Source organism: Protomyctophum bolini (assembly GCF_963924005.1).
Source record: "Protomyctophum bolini genome assembly, chromosome: 10".
In the NCBI taxonomy this organism is placed as follows: domain Eukaryota; kingdom Metazoa; phylum Chordata; class Actinopteri; order Myctophiformes; family Myctophidae; genus Protomyctophum; species Protomyctophum bolini.
In genome coordinates this window covers 30,396,086-30,412,764 of record NC_137871.1, presented here as the reverse complement: position 1 = coordinate 30,412,764, position 16,679 = coordinate 30,396,086, and the positions used below count along the sequence as shown (strand labels likewise).

General features: G+C 44.0%; 1 protein-coding gene across 5 annotated transcripts in view; it reads right to left on the bottom strand.

Annotated features, from left to right (window-relative positions):
- drp2 (dystrophin related protein 2) overlaps nucleotides 1–16,679 on the bottom strand; it is a 187,770-nt gene that overhangs the window by 7,559 nt on the left and 163,532 nt on the right. For 4 of the 5 annotated variants that reach the window (XM_080773866.1, XM_080773869.1, XM_080773868.1 and 1 more), the window contains 4 exons: nucleotides 14,525–14,590; nucleotides 9,655–9,795; nucleotides 7,382–7,637; nucleotides 681–798 (listed from right to left, as the gene is read on the bottom strand). In XM_080773866.1, the coding sequence (XP_080629992.1) occupies nucleotides 681–798; nucleotides 7,382–7,637; nucleotides 9,655–9,795; nucleotides 14,525–14,590 (581 nt within the window). Of the gene's footprint in view, nucleotides 1–680; nucleotides 799–7,381; nucleotides 7,638–9,654; nucleotides 9,796–12,636; nucleotides 12,741–14,524; nucleotides 14,591–16,679 lie in introns of those variants that run through there. The other variant, XM_080773870.1, reaches the window with a different exon arrangement.

Here is a 16,679-nt window from a genome sequence, read left to right as displayed (position 1 = left end):
CACACACACACACACACACACACACACACACACACACACACACACACACACACACACACACACACACACACACACACACACACACACACACACACACACACACACACACACACACACACACACACACACACACACACACACACAGAGAAGCGCAGAAGCATTAGTTCACGTCTGAAACTCTGAATGGTGTGAGTGGTGCACGTCTAGCCTCTCTGATGGTATTTCTCATTTCTTCTGTATGGACCTGTAACACTTAACCCATTTAGTTCTTAGTTATTGGTATCACTTTTTAACCCTTTTCGACCTGATGCCGATTCTAAAAAAGAATCTTCTAAGTTCTCAGTTTTCTGAAAATTCCATGTTTCTATGTCAGTGGTGCTCAACCACTTTCATGTCAAGGACCCCCAGAATTATCTGTATTTGGCTGTGGACGCCCATCAGAAAATATGTTGTTCCAGGGACCTCCCCCAGAAGCTAACATTTGAGTTCGCTCTGAAAGAATATACATTCAAAGATTTGCGCCACATTTTCATGTTTTTTCAAAAATAGCAGACCTACAAGCACAGCTAAAGTATAACATAGTGCCTAAAACACCAAAAAGGGGTTCCCGCCCAGAATGGGGTTGCAATCCCCTGGCAGGCCATCTGTGGGCCCTGCATGGCCACCATCTTGTCACTGACCTGCTGCTTCAGTGTCTGTAGTCTCCCTGCTGGCCCCCTCTCCGTGGTGTCCTCCCCCCGATACGGGAGAGGACAGGGTGGACGGCTCCGAACCGTTGGCCTCTGAATCATCTTTGGGCTGTCGGGATAAAACATTATTCATCATAAAAAATATAGAATTGCGGCTCGTATTCATCACCACACTGACACAGATAGCAGCCATTTTCGCCTTTCAGAGTTTAATCAATGGGGTAGTTGAGGGGGCACAAAGCCAAGCAGTCCTACAAAGCCATACATTCAACAAAGAAGAAAAAAGGGGACATTTTGTTCCAAAAGCTTTTACAAATCAGCCGTCAATATTAATATACTGCTTTTTACACTTTTATTAAATGGAGGAAAGGAGAGAGGGAGTGGGCGATGGAGACTGGCAAGTGTTGCACTGCACGCAGAAGGATTGCGCAGGGAGAGATGTTGACATAGCTTGGGGCAGATCTGAAGCCACAATGGAAGGCAGATAATGTGATTCACCAGCTGGCAGTTTCCAAAAGAAAACACTGTGAATATTCAAGATGTAAATAACTTAAGTTCTGTTTTGGTGAAACTGAGGTCTCTGCGGAGACTCTTGAGGACAGGATAGGGACTCTGATTCATCGCCGGAGTCTACAAAAGCAGATTTATACTTTCCAAGGAAAAGGCACAGCAATTTTGATCCTGAGAGGAAAGGAACTCACTTTGGTCTTTCCTTTGATCCTTGCCTTGCTCCACTCATACGGAGGGGAGAAAAACATGTACGGGTATTCGTTGGAGTGAATATTTCGTAAAGCAGTGAAACAAAGAACTGGAGACAGACAGGACACAGTAATGGAGTGAAAATTTAATCTGACACCGTCGATTCTATCAGCTCGAAAACCAAAGCGTTTAGCTTGAATTACTTTTTCATTTAATTGTTCTTCCTCTGCCGAGCTCTCAATCTTTGCATTAGTCATCACTTTCTTCTCGTGCTCCTTTCATCTATTTTACTACCGCTATTATACTTGCTCAAACTCACGCCTCCCTCTACTTAGTGACCTGCGTCTGCAATTATCCTTAGCCCTTCTTCAGTTCACTGTCACCACTTAACATTTTCAAATTACAGTAACCAAGCAACACAATGGTTACTTTCTCTCTTCTACTTTTTTTTGGTTGTATTTTATTCATATATTTCCCAAAGTGACACACACAGTACCTATAGGTCTACTGTACAGACCATCTAAACTCTGCAAGCCTTGCTTTAATTCTCTCCAGACTCACTACGTTTTCTTTTTTTCATCTCCACCAGGCCGAAGGCAAAAGATGGTTGTGTTGTCTCCCCTGTCGGTGTGTCTGTGTGTGTGTGTTCACTGTTTAGGGCCACTCTCGCAAAGTGCAGGACCAATCAGTACCACATTTCCCATGCCTTTAGGCCAAGGAAGGAAGTAGCCTAGGCTAGGGCGTGCACGCATCCACCTGGGTGACGGCAGACTGCTGGGCGAGCGCTGGCGCTTTGGCATGGGGGGGTCAGATCAACATATGGAATAAATTCTGTACTGGCCATATATGGAGCATGTATTGAGTGTACAGGGGGTCAGACCACCAAGGGAATGTCAGAACAGGAAGGACGGGGGGGTTTGGGGAGGATCAACAAATGGAATGTCAGAACAGGTTGAGGTTTGAGGTCAGATGTAGAGTTTCTGGTCGGCTCCATATATGCAGATATGGAAATCTAAGGGTCTCCATGATGTCACGTGATGTCACGAGATGCCACCAGGCATGACCATATATGGAGGTGTGACCACATACTGTATGGAGATGTGATGTCACGAGGCGTGACCATTAGCATATATGGAGGTATGGGTGACTAACAGACGGACGGACGGACGGGATTCAAGTTTTCATAGTTAATGTGACCTAAGGTCGCAATCAACCCCAACTATTAGATAGGTCGTGAAATCAAATGTCTTTTTCCTGGATTCCCAGAATAATTATGCAACTCTGAACTATCCATACAGTATAATCCAACTAGACTTTCCACAATTTTTCCTTTCTTCTTTTCTCAAAACATACCTTTTGCTACTACTCACACAAATAGCTGTCCGATTATCTCTGGATGAATGTGCCAAACATGTATATGGTGTGCCACAAATAGACACATGTCACTGAGTGTAGCAGAAAAACATTTAAAAAAATTAGGTACATATTAATGATCTCAGGAGTCACGTGACAAAGCAACAAACAGCTTTTTGATATGCCATACTATACAAATACATTGTATAGTATGGCATATGGTTTACCAGGCTAACATTTAGACACATGCAATTCGGTACAAATATATCTGTAGTATTCATGTAATCAAGACATACAGTATCGAATTGTAAATGTCTCATTATTCCATTCCGATTGGCTTTCAAAGTTGGCTGCTGTGAAACCTTGCACACACACTCTCAGTAGGCCAAGGAAGAACTGCCAACCCCCCCACGCACGCACGCACGCACACACACACAAAAGTCAGTGCTTTGTTAACAGAATATTCTTGGTTCAAATCCATCAATGTTTTTCCATGTTTGTATGTGGCTCTAGTCTTTAACTGAATAGCGTGCAATGCATATAACTGATTGAATGAAGTGAACCACGTTGGTACTGTGGCACGGTACTGTACCTGCCTCTCACACACACTATTCAATTATTAGGATTGATTTGATTTATTAGTAATGCAATAAAACCACAGGCTTACAGCAGTCTGAGGATAACACAATAGGGTCCTAGGAATAATTTCCATTGCGGTATAAAAAAAACCCATAAAAAATGGCAGATCTACAAGCTGTTGTGATTTCATAGTTCTCTAATATAATAATATAATATAAATAATACATAAATGTAATAATATAACACCTCTGTCTCTCTCTCTCTCTATCCGTATTGGGTGAGACACCATGGAGAGGCAGGCAGCCAGCAAGCGGTGGCCTGCAGGGCCCACAGGTGGGACTTAATAAATTGCATTACCATATTGCTAGTAAGGTTGGTGTACCTGAGGAGGAAAAGAGCTTAAATATATCGGCATAAAGGGCCTTTCAAACGTGAAGCGATATAACGAGCCTATAATTCATTTAAAATGAGACCACGCGTTTTTGCCACATACTGTTGCGCCCCTCTTGAGCAGACCTGGAGGAGACCTGTGTTGATCCAGGCAACAACGCCTGCGTTCCTCGCTTCCCGTTTGAAAGGCCCTTAAGGCCAACTGGTAATTTAGTAAGTATAGCAAAACGTATGCCCGTACTCCATGCTGCTGTGCTTTCTCCCTCTCTGTTACGCCTGCCTACAGTATATATGGGCCATTCTACCGAACTGGTTCAAATTGCAGTCCCACAATGAATGTCATTGTATGGTCTAATTATTCACAATACATTAATTGAGATAATATGTCACTAAGACTTCCTATTGCAGGGTGGCTGTCCCAACCAAACCCTCAATTTAAATTCATGAAATGAATGACTTACAGTAAATGAACTCTGAATTTGAACCAATTCGGTAGAATGGCCCATATATGTATTAAATGTGTTTGTTGGTTTAAAAGTAGGTTTTTTAGTTAAAACAAAATGTTTTGTTAAAGGTTAAAGCACCATATTTGGATGGTAATCATTGCAATAGTGTTAAGTAGTGTCCCTGTCTCTCCAGCTCTTTATGAAGAGAAAATACATTTTTAGTATTTTCATTCAGAGTCTCTCATTCTCCCCTCTGACATTTTGGCGTCAAGGTTTCTTTAAGGAGAAATGTGTCTTGGACCACAAGGGCCTGCACTGCAGGCTTGTTTGTCTTTTGGTTTGCATCCATCATCATCCACCCGTTACTTTACACCAGTGGTGAAATTTCAATTACTACCATAACTCTGAAAGTGTACACATGGACAATATTATGGGTCCATTATTTGGTTCCATTTAGTAAACTCTGTGTTGAGAGTCCAGTGGCAGCCTCTGGTGGACAGTTCACTCCCCATTGTATGTCATCAGTCATCACCACTTGCACTAACGATGACAGTCCGGGCGTGTCCCTATATAAACGCTCACTCAGTCCACAGCCTTCACTCAGTGCACAGCAGTCACTTCTTACAGTTACAGACTGGCACAGAAAAACGGCCCTGGCATTTGTGGTCTTCACCAGCCCAAAGATGCCACAATGTCTTTACTACTGTTTTCTACAAGCACAACTCACTCATAAACCTTTGTTAATTTACCTTTGCCCATTGTTGAATTACTACGAAACTGCCTGAATTTCACATACTACGTTTTCAGACATACTAAAAAGTACTATGTTAGTATGCAATTTGGGACGGGGCCACAGTCTCTGCTATTCAAGTTCTGTATTACCAATACAATACAATGAGAAAAAACTAAAAACAAACTCATCCTTGGTTTTGAACCAAGAACCTTTTGATTAGAAAGCACTGATGTAGAAGCATGCAAGATATTTGTGACAACTAATTACATTTGCATTTAGATATGGAGTAAAAATGTCCCAAAAGGTGGATTTGAACCAGGGACCTTCTGAATAGAATCTAGATGGGTATCACTTCTCACTAAATTGGGTAGCGAACCTGGCCTGGGGTGCACACTTTTCTAGTTTATTCTTCTGTGAAGTTGTGAACTGGGAAATTGCTGTAAATGGTAATGCATCTTTTCTTCAAGTACAAAAATGAATACAAATTAAAGTCTGATGGCGACCCTGAACAGGCCACAAAATTGTTTTGTGGCACCTATGCCATGAAATCTCGATTGATGGTTTTGTGAAAAGTTGGCAGCCCTGAATAAATTCTATTACTGGATCCCCTGTCGAGCAGTAGATAGTTACACCTCCACCCACTCACAGACCTCACGTCTGTAGTTTCTGCCAACAAAGGTAGCTCACCTTTAGTAAGTAACATTTACCTTATCGCTTTCACTTCATTTTCCTTATACTTAGAACAACATTGCCCATCAAACACATCCACTAGCTGTAGGTCTGAGCTGGTCTCAATACAATCCTCATCCTGCGCAAACATCTAGAACACCAGCACTTTGTTTGCAATGCTTATGTTCCTGGCCTGTGACATTCTCTCTGCAGCTCTGTTCCATTACAACCATTATGGGGTCTATACTACTAAATCACAACACTCCTATTCTTCCGGCTTATGGGCTGTACCGTTCTAACCAATTCCAGGCATTATCTGAGTGCTCGATGGACTTCAATACTATCCTGCCTAACAAGCTTCATACCAAACTACACAGTCTTGGACTGATCGAGTACCACATTATGCAATTGGGTTTTGGGCTTTCATATAAGAGAAGAGAAGAGAAGAGAAGAGAAGGAGGCCCTCCACAGAGTGGTTAAGGCTGCAGGGAGGATCATCGGGATTAGTCTCCCGGAGATCTCCACTGTCTTTACCTCCCGCTGCCTGCGACGCACGAGTAACATCCTCCAGGACCAGTTGCACCCTGGCCTGCACAGTGCACAGCATCTTTTAAAACTGCCCTCTGGAGGGGCACAGTGGCACAATTGGTAGTGCAGTCGCCTCACAGCTAGAAGGTCCTGGGTTCGATTCCCGCTGGGGACGCTGTGGGCACTGGGGGTGTGTTCTCTCCTCCGTGCCCATACCCGAGGCGGGGCAAAAGGGCCTTTCTGTATGGAGTTCGCATGTTCTCCCCGTATCCCTTAGGGTAGGTAACCACACGAAAAACCTGCAGTAATCCTGGTCTCTAAACTACCTCCCCCTGGCCAGCCAGGGCAACTGATGGAGGGGAAAGGAACTGGTCAGAATAACATGTTCCTTCCATACGCTACGTTTGGCCGGGGAAACTCTCCCCGGTCAGGTGAAAAGAAGCAGCTTGGACTCCTCATGCATAGAAGGGAGCATGAAGTCGGTCCGCTGCCCCCCCCCCCCCCCCCAGGTTGGCAGAGGAAGTGTAGCACCCAGGATTACATGATTAGATAATTGACACTGGGTGAAAAAATGGGTTGCAAAATCGTGGGGTAAAAAAATTGAAATAATTAAAAAAATACCCTCTGGCAGGAGGTAGCGGTCCATTAGGTCCAGGACCAGCAGACCAGGACCAGCCTCTATCCACAGGCTGTCAGGCTGCTAAACGATGCCCCAGCCACTCATTACCCCCACCCTTCCTAAATGGCTACAAGAACTGGACTTTGCACATGGCACAGTGGCACACGGCACATTGCACTTTGGGTATATTATTATTTATCTGTGGGGTTTCTTTCTTTTGGGGTTTTATTTATTGTTGGTTATGCCTGTGGAGGCATACGTAGTGGCGTTGCTTTTGTGTAAAAACTATGACAATAAAGTACTTATCTCTTATCTTATCTAGAGAGGTTCAATTTGCTTTGTTTTAGAGGGGGGGGGGGGACCCCATGCATTCAACTATACGGGCGGCTGTGGCTCAGGAGGTAGAGCAGGTCGTCCAATGATCCATGGGTCGGCAGTTCAAATCCTGGCTCCTCCTGTCCACATGTCAAAGTGTCCTTGGGCAAGACACTAAACCCGACCTGCCTCCAATGAGTTGGTCGGTGTGTGAATGTGGGAAGTGAGGCCGCTGGCGTCGACTGTTCGCCGCTTCACCTCCCAATGTATGAATGAATGAACCATTGTAAGCACTTTGAGTAGACACGTAGTGCATAGAAAAGCGCCATAAAAATGCAATTCATTATTATTATTATTATACCTGTAGCAGTAGCTCCCTGAGCCTACGCAGCTGCGACTCCAGCTGCTTGTTGTGGTCCTCCAGGATCTGCATGCGGGTCTCCAGGCGTGTCTTGTGCTGGCGGAGGACGCGCGCCTCGGCCAGGAGCTCCTCGTCCTGCTGCTCGTCCTGCGTGGGCGAGCCGGGGCCCCCCCCCTCGCCGGCCTCCGTCAGCATGGGAACCGCCGCCGCCTCCTCGTGCTTCCACTTGAGACGCCGGTACTCCCCCTGCAGCACCCTGTGTGTGTGTGTGTGCGTGCGTGTATGGAGTGGCAGAGAGGAGACGGTCAGACAGAGTCAGTGGCATGTCTCAGTGGAACAAGCACATGTGTGTGCGATGTGCAATGCACGAACACGCACACTCACGCACGTGTGTAAAATCCTGAGTGTTCATTTAAATGTCAAATGTGTAAATTGCACGGACACATGTTCACATGCATAAACATATACATACACAGTATACGTATACAACCCCCTCACACACACACACACACACGACTGGAGGGAGATGTGTGTTGATATTAACGCAAGCAGTCAATTTAGCACACGCTGGAAATGTAGCATCTCTATAGCGATTGCCTGAGATGGTGTTCATCATTTATTACATAAAGCAATGCTATTATGCTGCCGTCACATTAATGCACACACAACAGTTATCTTTGTTCAGAATGTAATAAGTGGAGTCAGGCTATTCCTTCTCTCTCAGGCCTGACTGCAGGCCTTGAATCTGCATAATGGTGCATACACAATTCTATAAATGTCTCGTATACAAACTGCCATTATGTTAAAGACACAGAGCCTGAGGCGCATTACCGGGACTGTTGTGTTGCTTTGTGTGCTTTTGTCCCTAGAATATCTTAAAATCAATGCCTTTTGTCAGATGCCGAATGTTGCAGGGCTTTGGAGTGAATGGGAGCTGTACTGCATCAGCGGCAAATCCAAACACCCAGTCTAAAGGATCAAAGCTATTTGGTTTCTCTAGATAACAATACAGTGGGGTAGCGTTCAAACGCCATGCGCTTCAGAGTCACAGTAAATAAACTAGTGCTACAACTAGTGATGAATAAGAGCCTTAGAGCACACTGTGGCGTCATACTCCAGGGGGGGAAATGGGTCAAGGTTTCAGAGAGGCATAGGGTGGGTGCGTGATTGCATGCGTGCGTGTGTGTGTGCGTGTGTGCCCACGTTTGTTTTCTGGACAGAGGCCCTCCGAAGACAAGAGAGATGTATGTGCATATGACTCATACCATAATGAAGATTGCCTCTGGTATCAAATTAAGTGAATAGGAAAACATTTATTGACCTCGAGTGAGGACAACTATACCTAAACATTTGAGCACTACATCTAAAATGAGGTCGTCTAAAAACCTTCCATCCTTTTAGCACACTAATACATCTTGAATCAGTGACATAAATAATAACACATGTGAAGTCTAAATAAATGGTATTTCTGTGGGCTGGTGATGCAGGTTCATCAACAGGCACTCTATGTGTGTTTTCACATGAAGAAATTATTGTTTTCTTTCATCAGCAGTGAAAGTGTTTATGCCTAGCAGCAGGTGGTCGTTGATTGGCATTGCGAAGGGAGCGCACAGGGAGGTAGTAGAGGCTCCACACGCACGCACACACAAGAACGCACACACACACACACAGACACACGGTTATCTCCTCCACCTCCCACAGCCTTCATTCCTCAACAACAAGAACAACAAAGCAGATATTAGATCAAGAACGAAGCAGCAGATATTTGATCAATGCCCCCCCCCACAGCCCAACACAGTTGCCGACACAGATTCCATGCAGTCATACACACTTCATCTTCTACACTAAACCATTGGTTCTCAACCTTTTCAGGCCCCCCAAAATAATCATACTTTAACCCCCCACACCCTAATAATAAATAATCATACCCCCCACACCCTAACAAGCATTTGGAAAAGTAAGAGTTAAGGTATTATACATTTTGCTTGACTATTATGAATATAGCATATCTACAAGCTCACAATGCCTCGCGTTGCGATGCGGTTGTGAACTTGTAGATCGTCTCTTTTCATAATTTTCGCCTATTTCTTATATATATATATATTTGTTGCCAATTCGGCCAGTTTGGCCGGGTGTTATGGTATAGTTTTTTTTGATTACTTTTGATGCAGAAACGGTCTTTTGCTGTCATCTCATCTGGGACAGCAAAAGACCCCCCCGACTGACTCCTGACTCACAGGTTGTGAGAACCACTAAGTAACGTAACCACTGACCGGTTCTCGTTCTCCAGGCGGGCCAGGGTGCACTGCAGCTGGTCCTGGTCCTGGAGCTCCAGGTGGGCCAGCAGCAGACGGTGCTGTCCGCACGGCGAGTCCTGGTCCAGGGCGTGACGCAGGACGTACTGGTCTTCATCCCTGAGTTCCCTCATAGCAAACGGGAGAGACAACAACGGCACATTGAGCCATGAGCAACGTCACGGCCGCCAGCAGCAGCAGGCAGCGGCACGGAGCAGCAGAGCCCAGGTAACCTGCACTGTTGTTTTTCATTTGAAGTTTTATAGTCATTAGTTGTCTCCTCCTAAAACTAAATGAAAATGTATTAAAAAGACTTTGACTAAAACTGAAACCAAATTTGGTGTCAAAATCAACACTACAGCAGAGCCAAGGACAGCATGCACACGCAGTAGGACAGGACAGGAAGAGACATGCCATGACAGAGCAGCGCAGGGACAGAAAGGGACCACACATTTACACACAGGGACAGAAAGGGACCACACATTTACACACAGGGACAGAAAGGGACCACACATTTACACACAGGGGCAGAAAGGGACCACACATTTACACACAGGGACAGAAAGGGACCACACATTTACACACAGGGACAGAAAGGGACCACACATTTACACACAGGGCAGCGCTGGGATGAAACAGAGCTACGAAGCGTTGCAGTCCGTCATAGACCACACGGCCAAAGTTAACTTGAGATTTCCCATTTGCCAGTTGGAATGCCTTTTCGACAGCTAAGCCATTAAATTAATTCTACCCGCACACAGTGTCTAGTGTCTACCTATACCGACAAGTGACGTGGGCTTACAGCCACGCTGAATGTGTGTGAAAATAATTTAATTTGGGGCACTGAACTAACAAATAGCAATTTGGACGCGAACATGCTCACACATATAGCCCCGAGTTAGTGGCATGCATGGGTCTGTGACTGTTACAGACGACAGACCGAATCATTTGGGTAAGATTAATGACAATGTCAATGTCATGATCGAGCAACTTGGGTCTTAGAACCTTTTTTAGTTGAGTGTGGAACATAGAACCTTTTTTGGGTAAGCGGGAACATAGAACCTTTATTGCGGGAGTATGTGGGGATTTTGGGGAACATAGAACCTGGGGAACATAGGTACGCTCCTCTTATATCTTGTAGCCTTACAACAGAGATGTATAGCCATAATTATGCAACTCTAGACCATGGGTACTATAGGCAGGCTGATTGTGCTTTTACAGATGACCAGATTCATATCTTTGGTTCCACTAGCACCCTAGCAAGAATGATTTAGGCTATAATTGTCTGTCACACTGTCTCTCTCTGGAATCCTACATTGTAGAATTTATTTACTCGAGACAATGCCAGACTTGCAATTACCAGCTGATGCAACCACAGTACAGAAGGATAGGAGAGAAGAGAAAGGAACATTGAATAGGGCGGACCATAGCATGAGGCCGGCCAGGCAGCAGCCAAGAAGCATAAAGAGCACATACTTAGAGAGCCATATACAGCAAGTCTTGCTGAAGCACTCATCATCGACAGGCTCATGCAGGCTAGCAAGACACATATATATATAAGAGCACAGAACAACATGGCTAGACGTCATACAGAGTTGTTGGGGGATAGAGACATACTGTACACACAGGAGAGTCTCCAAGAACACATTATGATGGATAATGGATCCATCGTATTATGATGGATAATGGATCCATCGTATTATGATGGATGATGGATCCATCATATTATGAACACATTATGATGGATAATGGATCCATCGTATTATGATGGATGATGGATCCATCATATTATGAACACATTATGATGGATAATGGATCCATCGTATTATGATGGATGATGGATCCATCATATTATGAACACATTATGATGGATAATGGATCCATCGTATTATGATGGATGATGGATCCATCATATTATGAACACATTATGATGGATAATGGATCCATCGTATTATGATGGATAATGGATCCATCGTATTATGATGGATGATGGATCCATCATATTATGAACACATTATGATGGATAATGGATCCATCGTATTATGATGGATGATGGATCCATCATATTATGAACACATTATGATGGATAATGGATCCATCGTATTATGATGGATAATGGATCCATCATATTATGAACACATTATGATGGATAATGGATCCATCTTATTATGATGGATCCACATGACCGACAAAGTCATTAATGAATATTCAATAAGGCTGTTTCTCAATACCAAGAATGAAAATGACTTCATGGAAGCTGCACCAACTTAACTTAACGACCATGAGACCTGAGACTTATTATTGGCTTATACATTATGCTAAACCTGGGCAAATTCTTCAATCTACATTTTACAAGTAAACAATTCCGTCACTACACTGTAGTCCTACACATTTTATGCTGCTATAATTAAATTATAGCAGCATAAAATGTGTAGGACTACAGTCTAAATGGCTAAATGTAAGTGTCACAGATTGCAACAAATTTTGTTGCAATCTGTGACACTTACATTTAGCCAATCTGCCCAGCACAGCGATCTCTTTTTAAGACTTTGCTGTTGTTCATACCCACGTGTATCAGCCTACACTTACATATCTATAGTACTGCTGCTGCTAGGGATTACAATGCCGTCCTCGTCCGCACAGTCACTCTGTTGCGCAGTGTGTGTTTCTTTTAGACTGGCCCGTGTATCATTTCACGCTTGTATAACCATGTCTTGCCTTTCATGTTGAACCGTGCTGTAGGAGAAAATCTAATTTGTTCCACTGTAGGCTATATTTGTCTATGTTTGAAAAAGGACAATAACGATAACCTGAACCCATGTGCCCTATCTAAGAATAACAACTTGTGTAAACAATTTTTCTAATTGCGGACTGGTAAATTATATATTACCATTATGTGGAAAATGTAACAGATTAAGTTAGCACTGACGAGGCAGTCCTTTGAAACTTCACAAGCCTTACAGTATACAGTATGTGTTCTTTGAAGAGCCTCCCACACACGTTCCATCCAAATAGCACATACCGGTACATGCACATTGCACCATCCACAAGGCATCAGAGACAAGCTGCAGCAGCAGCACGGAGGTTATAATTAATACTGACAGACAGGTGCATTTCATTGTAAACATACATATACACATTACACACAGGTGCAAATCACAGACCTTATTTCACCCATCACGCACAAGGCAGGCACACACACGTCAACGCACATCCGCACAAAGGAAGACATCGACCACATCATCCATCTGCATACTTGGGATTCCAAAAAGGATCCAACATTCTTTGAAAAGAAAATCCTGTCTTGCCCTTTAACTGTTCTTAAATTAGAGAGGGCTGACAATGTTGACTTCCTAATTCATTTCAAAGCTCCCCCAATCCCTACTCCTCTGGCCTCTGTTACCGCACCCCTCGCACACGCACACGCGCGCACGGCACACAGTTGCACAACACTTTTTTAAATTATTTTGATTCCAGTTAAAAGAACACTGAGGTTCCACTGAGGGTCTGCCACTCGGGCCCAAGTTTGATGCAGGGTCATGGTCTTAGGCCTCATACAGACATTTCAAACGAACATTCTGTGTTCCGTCTGTGTTTCATGGCCGCCTCAATGCTTGACAATGGAAGTCACGTGGTTTAAACAAACACTTGTGTTTGATTGCCCCCCCCCCATCAAACACAAGTGTTTGGTCAAACCACGTGACTCAATCAACATTGAAACAAGATAAATACAAACCCAAAGTGCATGGCCATTATTGCTGTCACTGCAGCCTAATTGTCTCTTGTCCAACAGACATCTGTGATATCTTGATATATCATTTTAATATTCACATATGCTCATTCTGAGTGAGATAATGTTTGGAACTAAATGATATGAAAGCATGAGACGGTGGAACTCTGTGCTGTGAACATTTGGAAGCCCATTTGGACATGGATAATAACCTTACTGTAGCTACAGGGATAGATAAGGAATGACAGGAGGATGGATTCAAAACATTCTGATACGATAAGAGGTAGGCTATTTGAGCACATGAATAAATAAAATGTATAGCCGGCTTCATACGGAAATAAATCCTTCTCTCTCTCTCTCTGCAAGCCATAGCCTTTGAATGACTGGTAATAAATCATATATGATACACATAACAGCATTAACGACCACACTTTGCTGAATACAGAGAACTTAAAATTATATTAATCAGTTGGAAATTTCAACTCACTGCATCTGCCGATAAGACCAGCTCCAAGTTGGTCTTAAATTGAAGCGCAAAGTCTGTAGGGAATAGCATTGCGCCACACCATACCTTATTTTAAGACCGAGACACCCACACCCCCACCCCCCCCCCCCCCCCCCCCCCCACACACACACACGGTAGAACACTGGTATCTGGGTGCATGGCATGTGCATCGGCCCAAAGATATACTGAAGTGAACCTAGCGCTGCCACTATGTGGAAGACGGGGCCCTCAGAGTCAATGATCAAACAAGGATTTTCATGTGTGGAAAAAGTACTTTTGATTCTATCCAGAGCCGGTATTTTATCAAGTTTGCAATGCCGTACTTATAATCAAGGTGTGCGTGAGCGTGTGTGCACCATGCACTGCCATGGGTCATTTACATTATGTGGAGCAAGGCAACTTTTGCTCCCATGACACTCAATAACACACAATAATTAAGTGTTGAGGATAAAAGCACAAAGAAATAAGTAGCACACGTGCCTGTGTGGGCACACACACACACACACACACACACACACACACAAACAAACCAATCCCAATGGTAAATTATAAAAGGCTATGGGTGTAATGAGACAGTTTGGTGTGTTAGGGGTGGGGGGGTGGTGTATACTCACAGGCTTTCATCAGGAGACAGGCTGTCTGTGAAGAAGGAACAATTTTGGCTCTCCATTTCTGCCAGTCTACACACACACACACACACACACACACAGGGAGTTCACAGGCACAAAGAAAACGAGTGAGGAATACAGCGGAGTTAAGTAGATGAATCAGATTCACTGTTGCAGCAGGTTCAGTTGAAGTTGATGCTATCATAAAGAAACACAAATGCTGTGTGGGAGAATATTGCAGGATATGATGTAGCTGTTCAACAAAAATGGATAGCAGCAATGACAAGCAAGTGCCGCTTAACCATTTTCACACATTATAGGTCATTATAGGCTAAACGTATCTGGTGAAATGTTCTAAATTGTGTTGGTAGATTTGGTACGTCGTACCTCTCTTCTGGAGGAGAGAGGTAAAGGCATATTGACTTGCAACGGTGCGGGCGGTGGCTCAGGGGTAGAGTGGCTGGATGGTAACCACAAGGTTGCTAGTTCGAACCCGGGCTCCCCCAGAGTTAGTGTCGAAGTGTCCTTGAGCAAACACTGAACCCCTAATTGCTCCTGATGTGCTGCTTGGTGCCTTGCATCATGGTTTCCGCCGCCATCGGTGTATGAACGTGTGTGTGAGTGGGTGAATTGATGTACAATCTATGTAAAGCGCCTTGGATAAAGGCGCTATATGAATGCACCGTTCACCATTTTGCATGAAGCATTCAGTAAAGGGCTTTCGGGTATCCTTGAGCAATGCTGCCTTTCAGCACCATGGACAGCGTGGGGTTTTTATGAGCGGTTGTAAATGCTGGGTCCGGCTAGGACAGCTCCTCTGAGCCCAGCTGTCCCTTGTACGTCCTTTGACAGCGCAGGGCACTTTCACTGTCTGCACTGTGTGTAGTGACTGCTGATAAGAAGCAAGCCATTTGAGGCATACTGAATTTAAAACGGCTTCATCGAGGAAAGCAACGGGGAGTTTGAGAATCCTCTCCAGGGTTCATGTGTTGGTTTGAATACAAACTCAGGAGTCAGTGGGGTTGGTAAATGCCAAAAATGCTTAACATAATCATACCTCATCATACCATAATCATACATTTCTATGTACTGTATGGGATTCACACAGAGCTCCTTTAGCATGTGGTGCTGCTGGGCAGTGTTGTTTTTGGCAGCAAATGTCTATTTTAGTTTATTCTTACTTAGTGTTAGTCTAGTTTTAGTCGACTAAATATCATAAGATTTTAGTCGACTAAATCTACAGTTGATTTAGTCGACTAAAATGTATTTTGGCGGGGCCTTGATGCCGTCGTAATGGCTGATTTTACACGATCTACAAGTTCGTGTTGCAGCGCAATGCGTTGTGACTTATACTGGATCTCTTGTCAACACAATTCTTGTCTGACTACATGTTTCAGATTCCAGACTTTGACTGCTTTCCAAATTTGGTGGACACTTGCGCTCCAAAGAGCACACTTTTTTTTAATGCCTTTATTATGGAAGGCAGTAACTGGGGGTCCTTGAAATTAAACGTATTGAGAATCACTGCTTGGCATATCTTTTCAAATGGTGGTCCGCAGGCTAATTGGTGTCAATTTGGGGGTCCTTGACATGAAAAAGTTTGGGAACCACTGCTGTAGACGTGTAGAGCGATAATGAGTACTCACTGTATTATGGACCCTACAAACAAACTGGTACCAAAGGGATTTGACCTCCTCGGGTTATAATAAATTCTTACCTGGCCCACCATGGACGCTGTGAAGACAAAGCTGAAGAACAGAGACTTCCAATTTCTTGCAGTTTCCACAGGGCTCGCAATTAAGCATTTATTTTCCGGTGGACATACTTCACTTTTTTGTTATTTTGTTCCTAAATTATGTAATTGTACAGTGCGTCACTGGTTTTTCTACTTCTGTTTATCCATTTAATTTCGGTGAGGGCCGTTGGCAGACTGTAATGGGCATGTTGTGGCAGCTGAAGTTTCCTGGGGCCTCAGTTTGAGCCAAGAGACCGTTCCAAGCAAATAATTCTAATTGCCAACAAGTGAGTCAACGTGAAAGAAGGACATAGCAATACATACATCAATATCAAAGGAGGGCCTTGAAGGTAAAAATGTCCGACAAAGAGTAGAGAGGGGAGAAAGTATAATCGAGTGCGAGGGAGGGAGAGGGATGGACGGGTC